Here is a 15,583-nt window from a genome sequence, read left to right on the forward strand (position 1 = left end):
GCAGAAAGGGCCTGAGATGCTCAAGAAGCCTCCAAGTCTGACTTGGTGGGTGGGGGAGGCTTCTGAGGTCGGCTGGACAGAAGTCACCCCCCAGACCTGCGGGTAAAGTGAGATCGCCCTGACCCCGCCCTCTCCCTTTAGCCCCACCCCCTCCGGCGCCGTGCATCCTTCCTATTGGTTCCTTTTCCGCGCCGTCGGTTGCCGTGGAGACCAGAGCGATGGCAACCTGCAGAAGCCAAACTTGGTAATCCCGCCGCCCCAGGCTTCGCGCTGGGGGTCCGCAACGTGGTCCGCTACGTGTGGTGGCCCATGGCGCTCTACGAGATCTTCTCTCACCCGATCGAGCGCAGCTACCGCGCGGGGCTCTGCTCCAAGGCCGCGCTGTTCCTGCTGCTGGCCACCGCGCTCACCTACATCCCGCCGCTGTTGGTGGCCTTCCGGAGCCACGGTGAGCGCGCCCGGGGCCGGCCCACGCCGGCCGCCCGCGGCCCGCACGCCCCGGCCGGCCCCCCTGACCCCCTCCTTGTGTCACGCAGGGCTGTGGCTGAAGCGGAGCAGCTACGAGGAGCAGCCGGCCGTGCGCTTCCAGCACCAGGTGCTGCTCGTGGCCCTGCTGGGGCCCGAGCCCGGAGGCTTCCTGGCCTGGAGCACGTTCCCCGCCTTCAACCGGCTGCAGGGGGACCACCTTCGCATCCCGCTCGTGTCGGTGCGTGGCTCCCGCCTGGGCCCCCCGGAACCGGGCAGGGGTGGCATGGACGGGGGGCGGGCTGCCGGGGACCCCAGCCTAGATCTGCAGGGCTCGCCAGCCACCGAGGACGTGTGCGCCTGCGCTGGGCCTGCAGGTAAGTGGCCGCCCTGCAGACCTGCCGTTTCCTTCAGCTGCTCCCCAGAAGCCCACGCCGCCCCTGGAGTCAGCCCTGCTGGCCCCCCCGGGCGCCCTTCCCAGGTCAGAAGTGTGGGACAGCCTGGCTGGGCCCGGCCGTTCCCCGGGTGTGGCGGGGTGGAAGTCCCCTTAGAAGCGCTTTAGGCCCGGCGCGGCTTTGGGAAGCCCGGGGTCCGGGCCTCCGGACGCTGGGTAGGACCTGGGTAGGGCCTGTCTATGCAGATGACCCGCCGAAGCCAGGCCGCGGATTGGTTAAGGCTCTGCCTGTGCCCTGGCCAAGCCACGCCTTTCTGGGCGTGCAGCACTTGCCCTTAAACTCCTTTTCTGAAAACATTTTCCTTTACAAGTGTGACATGTCTGTTTTCTCCTTTTTGCAAAGTTGAATTTCTTTGAACACCTCAGAGAGGTTCGGCTTACAAGACAAACTTGTGTTGTGCGTGTGTGTGTGTGTTTGTAGGGAAATCACACTTTTTTTCCTCTAAAGAAGGTTTAGAATGTTTACAAGGCTTATTGGTTGTGCGAATAGCAAGAAAGATGATTCTGATTACTTTCTCTGGTTGCTTGAATTTTTTTCTTTTTTATTCTGATTGCAAAAGTGTATGTTTATTAATGTCAAACATAGAGTTACAGGCTACATAATGAAAAAAATTAAAGACTTGGTACAAGTAATCAATACTTGTTAGTCAACCTTATTGGTTTTTGTTTGTATGTTTTTTACATGCTACTTCCTTTCCCAAAATGCAAACAAACTTTGGGGATTAGGAGAGCAGCTCAAAAGAGTGCTTGCCTCTCATGTTCAAGGCTCTAGGTTTAATCTAAACATTAAAAAAAATTCCAAACAAAATTAACATGCTAGTTTTACTGAAAAATAGCAGTTTATGTCTTGAAGTTTTGGTAAAACTTTCTTTTTAACATCTTTATATTGCTCTATTTGTGTCTAAGAAATAATCATGAGAAAAGCTTAGAATAATCCCAGAAATAGAAGTAAAATTAGGTTTCCTTCAGTCTTTTTACTTGTGCATTCACCACTACTGGCTGGCTGTGTGGCTTGAGAACCATATACTGTCTGTTTCTGATGTGCAGTTCAGACAGACTTTCAATAGAAGCTAAGACTGATTCCATTTTTTGTCCTCTTATTTATACTTATTTTATATTTTATGCTGGATTTATTCCCATTTTTCATAGCTGTGTGTGTGTGTGTGTGTGTGTGTGTGTGTGTGTGTGTGTGTGTGTGTGTGTGTGTGAATCTTAGGGCTTGAACTCAAGGCCTGTGCCTGAGCTTTTTTGCTCAAGACTGGCACTCTACCACATGAACCACAGCTGGCTTTGAATGGTGATCCTCAGATCTCAGCCTCCTGAGTTGCTAGGATTACAAATGTGAGCCGCCAGCACTTGGCCTGCCCTTGGATTTTGTTTATACACTTTGTTCTGTGATAGCTTTTTCTACTGTTTCTACTGTGCCATCTCTTCTGGACTAGGAACGATTTGTTCGTGCTCAGTGAGGATCATTAGAGTGGCAGGCAGGGGGAGCTCAAGTGTGAACTAAAACCTAGGTAAGTTCTTCTGGTACAAGGTTTGTCTTGGGTGCTTTGTTTGACCAGAGATACAACATTAACCCTGCCAGTTCAGCATTACTTTCTGCATGTATAATTAAGTAGCTTATATTTCCATCACCAGTGTACGAGGGTCCTTTCTCTCCCAATTTCACCAGCGTTTGTTGTTGTTTGTGTTCTTGATGATGGGTCATGTGTACGTGTGTATGTGTGTGCTGGTCCTAGGTCTTGAACTCAGGTCCTGGATGCTGTCACTCAAGGCTAGCACTCTACCACTTGAGTTACAGCTCTCCTTCTGGGTGTTTTTGGCAGTTAATTGGAGATAAAGAGTCTCACAGAAATTCCTGCCCAGGCTGACTTTGAACTGCGATCCTCAGATCTGTCTCCTACATCGCTAGGATTACAGGGATGAGCTACCAGTGCCTGGCTGTTTTTGTTGTTTGGTTTTTGTAGACAGGGGATCTTGCTAAGTTGTCCAGGCTGGCTTCAAAATCAAGATCCTCCTGCCTCAACCTGTGGAGTGTCTAGAACACTGATGTGCATGGCCACGCCAGGCAAGATTTTTACATGTTAATGATAAATACTTTTAAAGGAAAAAAAATAGTGACTGGCAGTATGAAGCAAAGTCAAATTAAAAAAAAATAAAAATTTAAAGTCAGGTAAGCATATAAAATGATGCAGTCACTTTAGAAAACAGTATAACAGCTTGATGGTGGCTAAAAACTTAAACAGAGCCAGGTGTGGGGATACACACCTGTAATTCTAGTATTGAGGCGGCCAAGCCAGGAGAATGAGGCGTGTGAGGCCTGCCTACGCTACATAGATTCTGCCTCTACAAGGAAAATAATTTTTTTTAATGTTATTCATTTACCCTTAATCCTATTGCAGCAAAAAACTTGTCAACGTATTTATTCCTACTGGCACTGGGGCTTGAACTCAGAGCTTGGCTGTTGTCCCTTATTTTTTTCACTCAATGCTAGTGCTTTTACCACTTGAGCCACAGCCGCACTTCCAGCTTTTTGCTGGTTAATCACAGGTAAGAGTCTTACAGACTCCCTTTCCAAGGCTGGCTTTGAACTTCGATACTCTGCGTAGTTAGTATTACAGGCGTGAGCCACAGATGCCTGGCTATTTTCTAACTCTGAACATAAACCCACACTCCTTTACCACATTTGAGAATCTGCTCAGAAAGCCCAGAAACTGGGTTTTAGGTGAAGGTTTTACCATAGTATCAGGAAGTGGTTTTGCAGTTGGCAATTTTGGAAAAATATCTGTCTTGCTTCTGTTTTACTTACCTTGCACAGTGTTGTTCCTAAAGTGCCTGTATTTTTTCTTTTTTTTCTTTTTCTTATTGGTTCTGGTCGTGGGGCCTGAACTCTGGGTCTGGGTGCTGTCCCTGAACTCTGGGCCTGGGTGCTGTCCCTCAGCTCTTCAGCTCAAGGCTAGAACTCTACCACTTGAGCCACAGCGCCACTTCCAGCTTTTTTTTTTTTTTTTTTTTTTTTTTTTTTTGCTTATTTGGTGCTGAGGAATCAAACCCAGGGCCTCATGCATGCAAGGCAAGAGCTCTACCACTGAGCCACCTTCCCAGCTCCTGTATTTTTTCTTATTTCGTGTGTGTGTGTGTGTGTGTGTGTGTGTTTGTGTGTGTGTGTGTGTTACTAGGTTATGAATTCAAGGACTTGCATTTGCTAGGCAGGCTCTCTACCACTTGAGTCATGTCCAACCATAAAAATCCATGTTTGCCGTGCACTCGTGGCTCACGCCTGTCATCCTAGCTACTCAGGCTGACATCTGAGGATCATGGTTCAAAACCAGTCCAGGCAGGAAAAATCTGAAACTCCTATCTCCAACAAACCACTCAGAAAACTGAAGTGGCTCTGTGCTGAAGTGGTAGAGTGCTAGTCTTGAGCTGAAGAGCTGAGGGACAGCGCCCAGGCCCAGAGTTCAAGCCCCACAACCAACAACAAAAGCAAAAAATTCCTATGTTTTCAATGCATTAAAGTATGTTGAGAAGAAAAATCAGAGCAGCCTTTTCTGGGTGCTGGTGGCTTGTGCTTATAATCTTAGCTACTCGGGAGGCTGAGATCTGAGGATCCAGGTTTGAAGCCAGCCAGGGCAGGAAAGTTTGTGAAACTCATATGCAGTTAAGCAGCAAAAAGCTTGAAGTGGATGTGTGTCTCAAGTACTAGAATGTCAGCCTTGAGCCAGAAAAGCTCAGGGACAATGGCCCAGGCCCTGAGTTCAAACCCTAATACCTGTACACACACACACACACACACACACACACACACACACACACACACACACACACACACACACACACACACACACACACACACACACACACACACACACACACACACACACACACACACACACACACACACACACACACACTTGTTCCAATTGTTCCAAACTACACTATATCTCATAAGAATAAGATTACAGTATGATTCATGGCCAGGCACCAGTTAGATTTTAGGTACTGGCACAGTACCTAAACATGTTAACACATGTTATGCTTATTTTAAACTGACTGGAAGTAAAGAATTGATTTCATCAGAGGCCCACGTGGCGGCACCAATGGAAGATGCATCATTCCACCCTCACTCAAGCCCAAGGCTCGCTCTGATCCCTCCCCTCCCTCTCCATGGCCTTCACCGCTCTGCCTGGCTGCCCTGGCCGCTGGGCACTGAGAACACAGCACCTTGGTTAGCCTGGGTCACTCTTTCCTCAGACATTCCTGTGTCTCCTCCCGTCTTCATTCAGGTCATCAATGCGTTAGATCATCCTGAAAACTTCCTGTAGACTTTTCTGTTTCCTTCCACCCTCATCATGCTCTAATTTTAGTCTGCTCCATTTTTCTTTGTGACACTTGGGCCTGCGTGATATTATTAAGTCTGTATTTGTTTGTGATTTATTTTCTACCCTTCTTAATGGAATTTTTTTAGTTCTGTTAGCACGGGGACTTTGTTTTGCTTACAAAACATTGTGTTTGGGGCTGGGAAGGTGGCTCAGTGGTAGAATGCTTGCCTCGCATGCATGAGGCTCTGGGTTCAATTCCTGAGCACCACATAAGTAGAAAAAACTGGAAGTGGTGCTGTGGCTCAAGTGGTAGAGCATTAGCCTTGAGCTGAAGAGCTGAGGGACAGTGCCCAGGCCCAGAATTCAGGCCCCACGACCAGAAAAAAAAAAAAAATTGTGTTTTCAACATGTCAAACAGCTGCCTGGTATGGTAGCACCTCTAAAAGCCCTTGTAAGATTTATGGGTGAATGGGATATATAGACAGCAACTGTGGCTCTGAGCCTTGGTTCTGGCCTATGTATATTTGAAAATGTGCAGTGATCCAGACTTACTCTCTGGAGTGTGTGTGTGTATGTATGTGTGTGTGTGTGCACGCGTGCGCACGTGTGCATGTGTGCGTGTATGCACATGCAATTGTTCATGCTTGCTGGTCATGGAATTTGAACTCAGGGCTATGACACTGTCCCTGGGTTTTTGTGCTCAAGGCTAGAGCTCTACCACTTGAGCCACATGCTCCACTCCCGGTTTTTCCATGGTTAATTGGAGATAAGAGTCTCACAGACTTTCCTGCCCAGGCTGGCTTGGAGTGAGAATCCTCAGGTCTCAGCCTCCTGAATAAGTAAGATCACAGGTGTGAGTCACTAGTGCCCAGCTTCTGGGTTCAGTTTCTAACCATGCCCCAAAAAAGGGGGGGAGGGGCATGCAGGGACCAGGTACTGATGGCTCATACCTGTAACCCTAGCTACTCAGGAGGCTGAGATCTGAGGATTGCAGTTTGAAGCCAGACTAGGCAGAAAAGTCCATAAGACTCATCTCCAATTAACCACTCAGAAAAAGCCAGCAGTGGTGCTATGGCTCAAGTGGTAGAGCACCAGGAGCACCAAGTGGAACACAAAGAGGCTCAGGGACAGCACCCTCACCCGGAGTTCCAGCCCCAGGTCCGCAAAAAGGTGGTGGGGAAGAGAGGGACAGAAACCTCTTTCTTTGGGTTTTGTAGACTAGAGAAGAAGACAGGAACCTGGATGGGAAGATGGACGTGTTACATTTTAGACTGGAGCTTCCGCTGCAAGCCACAGAGAACGTTCTTGGTGTCCAGCTTATCTTGACCTTCTCCTACCAACTGCATGTGAGTCCGCCCTTAGCGCCGGTCCCCTCCCCTTTCGGCTTTAGGAACACAGCTCTCCTACTAATTCCTAGGAAGAACCATATTGTAACTCTGCTCTTTCCTAGGTGGGGAGGAAAGAATGTAACTAGGCAAACTGAATGTTTTCCACTGGGGTCGTATTTACTTCTATTTATATTTGTTATTGTATTTATTAGTTATTAATTGTAGTGATTTGTTTTTAATTAGTGAGGTTGGTTTTGTCTCTCTCCTCCTAATGGTTTCAGAGGATGTCCACGTTCGTGATGCAGAGCATGGCGTTTCTCCAGTCCTCCTCTGCCATTCCTGGGTCCCAGTTACACGTGAACGGGGACCTCAGGTTACAGCAGAAGCAGCCTCTGAGTTACAGCGGCCTAGATGTCCGGTACAATGTAAGGATGCTTCTGACTGCCCGTCTCTTTTTCTGTGGGTTTTTAAAAATCACATTCTTTGAAGAGGGAGAAATTAAAGTTAGAAATAGCATTTTCTCTGTGGAAGGAACTTCTTGTCATAAATTCTTTCAAGATATGGAGGTGGTATACCTTTACTTATACCTAGAAAGAGAGACAGGAGAAAAGTCTTTGTCTCTGTGTGTTTTGTTCATTGCTTCAGTGGTTTTAGCCCATCGTGGCAAGGAGTGCAGGAAGGGGCAGTCACTTCCTGTTGGACTGGAAGCAGAGTAGATCACTAACAGGATGGGGCGAGGACAAGATAAAGTCCACAGGGCTTACCCCAGTGACCTGTCTTCTCCAACCAAGGCCTACCTTCCAATAGTCTTTTCAATTTTTTTTTTATTTTGTGCTAGTCCTAGGGCTTGATCTTAGGGTCTGGGGACTGTACCTGAGCTTTTTCACTCAAGGCTGGCACTCTGCCATTTGAGCCACAGCTCTACTTCTGACTTTTTGGTGATTAATTGGAGGTAAGGGTCTGTGGAATTTTCTACCAGGCTGGCCAGGAACGTCAATCCTCAGATCTCAGCCTCCTCAGTGGCTATGATTACAGACATGAGTTACTCAGTGCCCAGCTCTTTTCAGTTTTTAATTCATCAATGGATTAAACCATTCATTAGGTCAGCTCTAATCCTATTTGGTAATGCCCTCACAGGCGGGCCCAGAAGTGTGCTTTACTAATCTACATGTGGATCAATTCAATCAAAATTAACTATCACATATCCCAAATGATCATGTAAAATGTTCATATAAACACTAAAAGAAAAAATTAGCCAGCACTTATTGAACGAGTAGCATATGCCATCCCTGAGATAAGGGGTTTACAACTGGGTGTGGAGGTGCACAACTCTAGTCCTAGCACTTGGGAGACTAAGATGGGAGGATCACTAAGATGGGAGGATCACTTGCCTGCACTACAGCCTCTTTTGAGTTTATCTTTTTTGGGGGGGCAGGGGGAGTGCGGGTGTTACTGTGTTTATACTATAGCTTTAAAAGCTGTGAGAGGTGGACAATGACCCTTTGTTTCCATCCCCACATAAGGAAAGACAGAGTAAAAGGATTAAAATGGTTACACTGGAGTTTATTCATCCTTTATTTTTTTTCCTATTTTGGGGGTTCATCGTGGGGCCTGGGCGCTGTCCCTCAGCTCTTCAGCTCAAGGCAAGCACTCTTCCACTGAGCCACCTTCCCAGCCCCAAGTTAATTCATCCTTGAAGAAAAGATTATTGATGGTGGAACAGGTCACCGAGAATAAGCGGATGTTCTCTGGGACCAGCTCAGGTGGGCAGGGCTGGGAGGGACACTGACACCTCGTCCTCCTGCCCCCCTCACAGGTGTCTGTGATCAATGGGACCAGCCCTTTCGCCCAGGACTATGACCTTACCCACATTGTGGCTGCTTATCAGGAAAGGAATGGTGAGTCACGGGCAGGCCATGGGACCCATGGTGAAGGGAATTGCAGGTGTGGGGCAGTGGAAGCAGATAGAAATAGAACCTTTGGGAGCTGGGAAGGTGGCTCAGTGGTAGAGCACTTGCCTTGCATGCTCGAGGCCCTGGGTTCGATTCCTCAGCACCACATAAGAAAAAAGCTGGAAGTGGCGCTGTGGCTCAAGTGGTAGAGCACTAGCCTTGAGCTGCAGAGCTGAGGGACAGCGCCCAGGCCCAGAGTTCAGGCCCCACGACCGGACCCCCCCCCCCAAAAAAAAAAGAAAAAGAAATAAAACCTTTGTCATAATTAAAAAAAAAAAAAACTCAGCCATTGGAGAGTCAGTGGCAGGAAGAGCACAGGCTCCCCGGAGTTTGTGGGGTTTGTGGATTTGGTCGCTGACTTCACACCCCCCCCCCATGCCCGTCCACCACCCTGCTGGCATCCATTGTTCCCACCGCCCATAACCTGTCCCACCACTGGCTTGGTAGCTTCCTTTTCTTTTCTTTTCTTTTTTTTTTCTTAATGTGTCTGTAAGCCTGATATATTCCCTATATCACACCTGTAGAAGAAGCCCAAGAAAATTTGCTATTCCCACTTTTCAAATAGAAATAGAGCTAGACATGGTTATTTAAGCCTATAATCCTAGCAACCTGAGAGATCAAGAGGACTGTAATTTGAGGTCAGATAGGACCAAAGGTGGTGGTGGGTGAGGGGGAGTTCTCAAGTGTCCAGCACCTCTGGGTATGGTGGAATACCACGGCTGTTCTCAGACATGAGGAAAGCACAGTGGCTGAGAATAATGACACATAGCTGTCATCCCAGTGATGTAGGGAAGCACAAATAGGAGGATCGAAGTCCAGGCCACCCAAGACCATAAAGCAAGACTCTGTCTCAGTTAACCAAAGTGTGGCTCTAGTGTAGAGCAAGAGCAAAGCCCTGATTCAATCCTCAGTACTTCCCTCCGAAAAGAGAAGAAACATTTGGGTACAAGGCACCCTATCTATGTAGGAGGCGATTGATCCAGTAGGACAGAAGCACCCACAGTTCTGGCTGCAGGCAGAGTTTTGTCCTCACAGGTGAAGTGCACAGGCCTCACCAGTGCTGGACTCCACACACTGGGCCTGGTGAGTGACCTGAGATTTTCCCCAAAGGCATCAAAATGGGTATGTGGAAACCTGACCTCCTGGGTATTACAAACAGACATTTCACAAACAGGAAACCTATAATGCCCATAGGTCTAACTAATTTTAAGCAATACAGTACCAGTATATTCCAGGAATAGAAGTTTTTAAACAAAATGAAAAGTCATGAGTCTATATTCTCTCCTTTCCTCCTTTTTTCTTTTTCTTTTTTTCTGGCAGCAGCGGGAACCTGATCCACATCCTCGACAAATGCTCTGGCACAAAGCTCCACCTCAGCTCCACCTCACCCTTTTTTTTTTTTTTTTCACTTCCTTTAGTGCCAGTACCAGGCTTGAACTCAGGACCTGGACACTGTCCCTGAACTTTTTCACTTAACACTAGTGCTCTACCATTTCAGCCACAGCTCTATTTCTGACTTTTTTTTGGCGCTTAATTGGAGACAAAGAGTCTCACAGACTTTCCTACCCGGGTTGGATCCTCAGATCTCAGTCTCCTGAGTAACGAGGATTACAGATGTGAACCCCTGGACCCTGGCTTCCTTCCTTCATTCCTTATCCATATACTGAATCTCTATACAGCTATTGTAGTGTTAGAAATGCTTTGGGATCCAAGTTGTTCTTATTTATTCAACTCTGTGATATGTTTCCGCCTGACTGCTGCAAAGTTCTAATCCATATTATTTTCACTGGCACCTTAGTATGCATCCAGCAGTTCAGTAGTTGTAGAACACAGACCATTTGCAAGTCTTTGACATAGTGTAACAAATATTTTAAATAATGTGTAAGAAACTCTCTTTCCTTTTAATGATTTTCATTCTAAAGTGCAGAAGATCCCTTTAAGAATCAAAGGATATCTTTAGTCCCTAATATTAATGGTCTGGATCGATCGTTAATGCTTGTATTGCAGTTACCACTGTCCTGAATGACCCCAACCCCCTCTGGCTGGTGGGCAGAGCCGGCGAAGCTCCCTTCGTGATCAACGCTGTCATTCGCTACCCCGTGGAAGTCATTTCATATCCTTTCTGTTAGATAGCCAGTGATGGCTCAGTTTCCACAAAAAGAAGAAGGGAATCCTCAGCTATCCCAAGTAGGAACAGATGTGGGATGCCAGCCTGAGACTGAAAATTGTTCCAGTCCTGGTGTCTGTCTGCTGTTCAGAAAAAAAAAAGTTCATTTCCTGTTCACATTTCTTTCTGGGAAATTCTAGGTTAGAACCATCCATATTTATGCCTTAATAATCTTTGGTTATCCCTCTGATCTTAAGGATATTAGAAAAATTCTTGCCATTTCCCATCTGACCTGAGCCTTAGCATAACTTGCTTCCATGTCGGCTGTGCCCCTTAACTGCCTGTACTTACCAGCCAGGCTTCTGGGAGATGATCAAGTTTGCCTGGGTCCAGTATGTCAGCATCCTGCTAATCTTCCTCTGGGTGTTCGAAAGAATAAAAGTTTTTGTGTTTCAGAATCAAGTGGTCACCACAATTCCTGTGACATCAGTGTCCCAGGGAGAGGTGTACAAGCAGCACTTGTCCTAAGCAGACGGTCTCTAAACAACTCCTTGGGATTGTGCTACCTCATTGTCTTCTGCCAGCTGCCATCCTATGACACTTCTGAAAAGAGCCTACTGGACACCGTGAGCTTGTGTTTTCCCCTTCAGAGACAAATTCTAAGCACTGAAGAGACCATCAATTTGCGGGAAGGCCTGTGGGTTCCTTTGTGTATGTGCTGGTACTAGGGCTTGAACTTTAGACCTGGGCACTGTCTGTGACATTTTTTGCTCAAGGCTAACACTCTACCACATGAGCCACAGTTCTACTTCCTGCTTTTGTTTTGGTGGTTAATTGGAGATATGAGTTTCATGGGCTTTCCTGCTGGGGTTGACTTCAAACCACAATCTTTAGGTCTCAACCTTCTGAGTAGCTAGGATTATAGGCATGAGCCACTGGCACCTAGCTTCTAGTTCTCGTTTGTTTTTGTTCCTGCCTTATCCTCGAATTTCAGGAGAAAATTAGGTCAAGTTCGGACATCTTAGAATGAGTCCCATCTCTGGTCAAGCAAAGACTTTTCCTTTCTTTGAACTGAGCAGCACTGTTCAACTCTCCCCCCATTGTAGGCCACTCTACTGCTTTTCAGAGTTCGGGGATAAATATGCAAATCCCCAGTATGCCCCTCCCTGGGTGTCCACAATTCCCATTCAGAACTTTGATTTCCAGGATGGAGGCTTTTAATTGGAGAATTGGAAGGGGGCGTGACACTGGAGGGGGCTGGTCCCAAAAGCTTGTGTGGGGTGGGCAGGCAACCCTTAAGGAAAAGAGCACTGTATACCTGCCCTCCCATCTAACAGATATGTGCTGTCATCTGCTCAGCTGAACAGCCTTCTGTCCCTGCCCTACTCTGTCTGGCTCTTTGCCCTGCCTCTTGCCCTGTGTCTGTGCCCCTGGAACAGGAGAGTGGAGTCAGCAGGGCCGGTTCATTCCGTCTCCCCCACAGCAGTGGGGGACATAAGGCCTCTAACAACAGGTTCTTTCTCTCTGGCCCTCACCCAACAGTCTGGACCCTTGCCACTCCTCCTCCTTGACCGCCTTCCCCCTCCTGAAAGGATATGGGTGACAGAGGCCTTGTTGTTGGTATTGGCTCCCACTCCCTGACAACCACAGAGTTTATCTGGAGGGCTAGCCGGAAGCCCAGCTACTTGCATTTCCCTTGACTGAAGAACAGGGTGCCCAGCAGAGAGGCAGCTTTAAGGAGGACAAGAACCACAAGGAGGGAACGAAGAGGGTTGCTAGCCAGAGCACCCAGCCTGGCCATTAGAATGACAGGCGGTGAACCCAGATCTCCTCCTAACTAAGCAAGTGTCTGCAGACCAGATGGCTAGAATGGGCCTCTGTTCTCACAGACACCAGCCCTGCAACGCTGTCTCGCTCTGAGTAAGCAGGCTGTCTCCTTGAAGGACAGATGTTTGGCCTCGTGATTCCTTCCCCTACCCCCATGTCCTTAGTACGAAAGGACATACCTAGCCTCTGGGACCTATACGTCATACCCATCCACAAATACAGCCTTTCAGTGTGTGCCTCAGTTTACCCAGGTAATTCTTATTTCCAAAGCACCTTTCTTTCCTACTGAACAAAATAAAAATTTTGGAAGCAAAACTACTTGGAAGTACTCAAGCAGCAACAATAGTTCCTTTATCTTTTCTTTTAAGATTTAGAGCTGTCTGCCTTGAGTAGAAAAGCTAAGGGGCAGTGGCAGGGACCTGAGTTCAAGTCCCAGTTACCAACACACACACACAGACACACACAGATACAGATTTAGGCCTGTCTATATGCCTCATTTGTTTTTTATTCCCTGAGACTTAGATGAAAAAATAATCTGTGGTGTGTTTTATAACTTTGTAATTAAAATGTCCAAAATGGAAGTGTGCCTGCGGCTTTTTAGAGGGAGAGGGCTGGGAAGGGAGAGAGTGGAGAGGCCAAAGGTTGCACGTGTTTATCCAAGTTCCTCACCAGCAGCCTGGCTCTGCCAAAGCTCTGGCCCAAAACCTTGGAGCTTTTGTTAGCTCTTTGGCAAACGTCCCCTAGTCCAACCCCAAGTAAATGGGAGTTTTCAGTGCAATCCACATGGCAAGCGGAAGACACAGGCTGGAAAATTACAACTATGTCTGGTGAATACCAAGTTATTTTCAGATCAAATGTTGGTAGCTTCTAAACCCGACTCACATAGCAGAGTGAGGAAAATGCAAGAGATTGAAAATGAGAAATACACAGGAGTCCAGTGACTGGGCTGTAACCCAGAACTAGTGAGAGTTGGAAGTCATTTCGCGGTATTGGAGGGAGGGCAGGGAGGACTGCTAATATCATCAGACGACCAGACTGTTGGAATCAAGTGAGGCCCCATTTAGTTTCCATTGCATAAGGTGAATAAAATTTCTGCTGGCCATCAATGGCTCACACCTGTAATCCTAGCTACTCGAGAGATAGATCTGAGGATTGTGGCTCAAAGCCAGAGCAGGGAAGGAAAATCTGTGAGACTCTTATCCCTAATTAACCACCAAAAAGCCAGATGTGGAACTGAGCCTCAACTGGTAGAGTGCTAGTCAAGTGACAAAGTCAAGGAAAATGCCCATGTCCTAAGTTCAAGCCCCAGTCCGACACACACAAAATTTTATTTTTTCCATTCTTTTCTCTCTCTCCAGTCCTCTTCACATTTGCACATTGTGAAAGAGTTTTTGTATCTTTCTGATACAAAAGTAAAAGGTAAGTTATAACTGCCTCCTGGGGAAAAACATATGAATTGCACAAATGAAAGAAAGTAACAGTTGTGATAGGCGCTGGTGACTCACACTTAGAATCCTAGCTACTCAGGAGGCGGAGATCTGAGAATCATGGTCCATAGCCAGCCCAGCCAGGGAAGTCCGTGAGACTTTTTCTTTTTTCTTTTTTTTTTTTTTTTTGTCATGGGGCTTGAACTCAGAGACTAGAAGCTGTCTCTTGAATTCTTTTTTTTTTTGGGGGGGGGGTTCGGTCATGGGGCCTGAACTCTGGGCCTGGGCGCTGTCCCTCAACTCTTCAGCTCAAGGCTAGCGCTCTACCACTTGAGCCACAGCGCCACTTCCAGCTTTTTTTCTTCTTGCTTATGTGGTGCTGAGGAATCGAACCCAGGGCCTCATGCATGCATGGCAAGCGCTCTACCACTGAGCCACCTTTCCAGCCCCTCTTGAATTCTTTTTTTGCTCAAGGCTAGAGCTCTACTACTTGAGCCACAGCTCAAGTGGTTAATTGGATTTAAGAGTCTCACAGAGGCTTTTCTACCTGGCTGACTTTGAACCACAATCCTCAGATCTCAGCCTCCTAAGTAGTTAGGATTACAAGCATGAGCCACCAGTGCCTGGTCTGTGAGACTCTTATCTCCAGTAAACCACCAGAAAAATAGAAGTTTCACTGTGGCTCAAAGTGGTAAAGTGCTTAGCCTTGAGCAAAAGAGCTCAGGGACAGCACCCAAGCCATGAGTTCAAGCCCCACAACCAAAAAACAAACAAAACTAGTTGTCTAAATCCATTATATGGATATTCTAGAGCTTATCCTTGTAATCTTTTGTGCATTTCCTTTTTAGCTGTGAACTTTGAGTATAAAGCCTTATTGCTGGTTTATTTCTTTAAGATATCCTAGAAAGGAATTACTAATTCAAAAAGCATATGGCCATGAGATTGTTCTTGTTTTGGTGCCAATGCTGGGGCTTGAACTCAAGGGCTTGGGACACTGTCCCATAGCTTTTGTGCTCAAGGTCTGATGCTGTACCACTTAAGCCATAGCTCATGGGCTTTCCTGTCTGTCTGGCTTCAAACTGATTTTCAGATCTCAGCCTCCTGAGTAGCTAGGATTAAGGCCTGAGCCACTGGCACTTGTGTGGCCCGCATTTAAGGATCTTAACTCATCCTGCCTAACCTGATCCAGGAAAGGCTGCATTAATTTGCCCTCGCAGTGGCAGGGACTCCGGTTTACTCAGTTTCACGATGCTCCAGTCTCTATAGGTGCCTGGGTTCTGCCCTGTTATTTACCAGGAGGAAATTCTGTTATGTTTGCGACGAATCCTGTATTTATTGGGACCTGTAATCTTGGTCGAGGCTAACACTGGGAGTGGACAGGAAAAAGGGGGACAGCTGCAGGCAGGGCTCCTAAAAGCTACCTGGTCTCTGGGTCCCTCCCCATCCCACCACCACCGGGCCTTGGTCCTTCTGGCACTGAGGTACCTGGCTCTTGGCTTAGGGCTGAGGACTTGGGAGCCGTTTGGGATCCCATTCATTCCGTTATGAAGATGCCAGTGAGGGCCGAGATGGGGTGGGTGTGGGCAAGATGACTGCATTTCCTTCACAAGGGCCTTTTGTCCTCCCAGGAGCTCCCCCCCCTCCCCCTCTCTCTCCCTCTCTCCTTTTCTCCCTCCCTCTCTCCCTCTCTCCCTTTCT

General features: G+C 47.4%; 1 protein-coding gene across 1 annotated transcript; it reads left to right on the plus strand.

Annotated features, from left to right (window-relative positions):
- Nucleotides 1–170: 170 nt before the first annotated feature.
- Nucleotides 171–11,254, plus strand: LOC138825102 (transmembrane protein 231-like). The gene is made up of 7 exons (XM_070019499.1): nt 171–448; nt 537–706; nt 6,462–6,590; nt 6,854–6,997; nt 8,389–8,470; nt 10,532–10,636; nt 10,978–11,254. Exons 1-7 carry the CDS (start codon nt 310–312, stop codon nt 11,157–11,159), a joined length of 951 nt encoding a protein of 316 aa, XP_069875600.1. The 5' UTR covers nt 171–309; the 3' UTR covers nt 11,160–11,254.
- The last annotated feature ends 4,329 nt before the right edge of the window (nt 11,255–15,583 follow it).

Source organism: Dipodomys merriami, unplaced genomic scaffold (assembly GCF_024711535.1).
Source record: "Dipodomys merriami isolate MVZ:Mamm:240054 unplaced genomic scaffold, mDipMer1.0.p SCAF_134, whole genome shotgun sequence".
NCBI classification, from domain to species: domain Eukaryota; kingdom Metazoa; phylum Chordata; class Mammalia; order Rodentia; family Heteromyidae; genus Dipodomys; species Dipodomys merriami.

What these genes read in the sequence shown, in the direction of transcription:
- LOC138825102 (XM_070019499.1), top strand. Translation starts at nt 310, where the DNA reads ATGGCGCTCTACGAGATCTTCTCTCACCCGATCGAGCGCAGCTACCGC. An exon ending in TTCGCATCCCGCTCGTGTCG is followed by an intron (nt 707 to 6,461) that starts GTGCGTGGCTCC and finishes TGGGTTTTGTAG; the next exon opens with ACTAGAGAAGAAGACAGGAA. An exon ending in CCTTCTCCTACCAACTGCAT is followed by an intron (nt 6,591 to 6,853) that starts GTGAGTCCGCCC and finishes TAATGGTTTCAG; the next exon opens with AGGATGTCCACGTTCGTGAT.